This window comes from Penaeus monodon, chromosome 34 (assembly GCF_015228065.2).
Source record: "Penaeus monodon isolate SGIC_2016 chromosome 34, NSTDA_Pmon_1, whole genome shotgun sequence".
NCBI classification, from domain to species: domain Eukaryota; kingdom Metazoa; phylum Arthropoda; class Malacostraca; order Decapoda; family Penaeidae; genus Penaeus; species Penaeus monodon.
Window position 1 is genome coordinate 7986492 of NC_051419.1, and position 370 is coordinate 7986861.

The 370-nt window shown below is 54.6% G+C and overlaps 1 protein-coding gene across 1 annotated transcript in view; it reads right to left on the minus strand.

Moving 5' to 3' along the window:
* LOC119594805 (glutamate receptor ionotropic, delta-1-like) overlaps positions 1-370 on the minus strand; it is a gene marked incomplete in the record, with an annotated part of 12585 nt that overhangs the window by 1389 nt on the left and 10826 nt on the right. Inside the window, 1 exon segment of the mRNA XM_037943895.1 lies at positions 3-213. Within this exon segment, the coding sequence (XP_037799823.1) occupies positions 3-213 (211 nt within the window).

Below are 370 nucleotides of genomic sequence, written 5' to 3' on the forward strand. Positions count from 1 at the left end.
ACTTTCGACGTCGCGCCAGACCATCTCCAGACCACAAGCTCTCCAACCAGGACCACGGCGGCCATGAGCGCGCCGATGGTCATGATCACAAACGCCGACGCCATGGAACCCATACTCATGGCAGGGACGGAGGTGGAGGTGGACACAGGTGGTTCGATCCTCCACTTCGTCATGATCTTGTCGAGGATTCCTGTCATCTTCATCCTCACGAGTCTGCGGGTGGAAGAGTCGGGGGAGATGGGGGGGGGGGGGATCAGAGAAAAATGGGGGTTGGGAATGTTTGTGCTTTATAAGGGAATGGTTTCATTCCCTTTCGTTCATCCTCATGTCCGATTGAAAGAAGTTCTGAGGGAGCTTTGTTGTAATCACG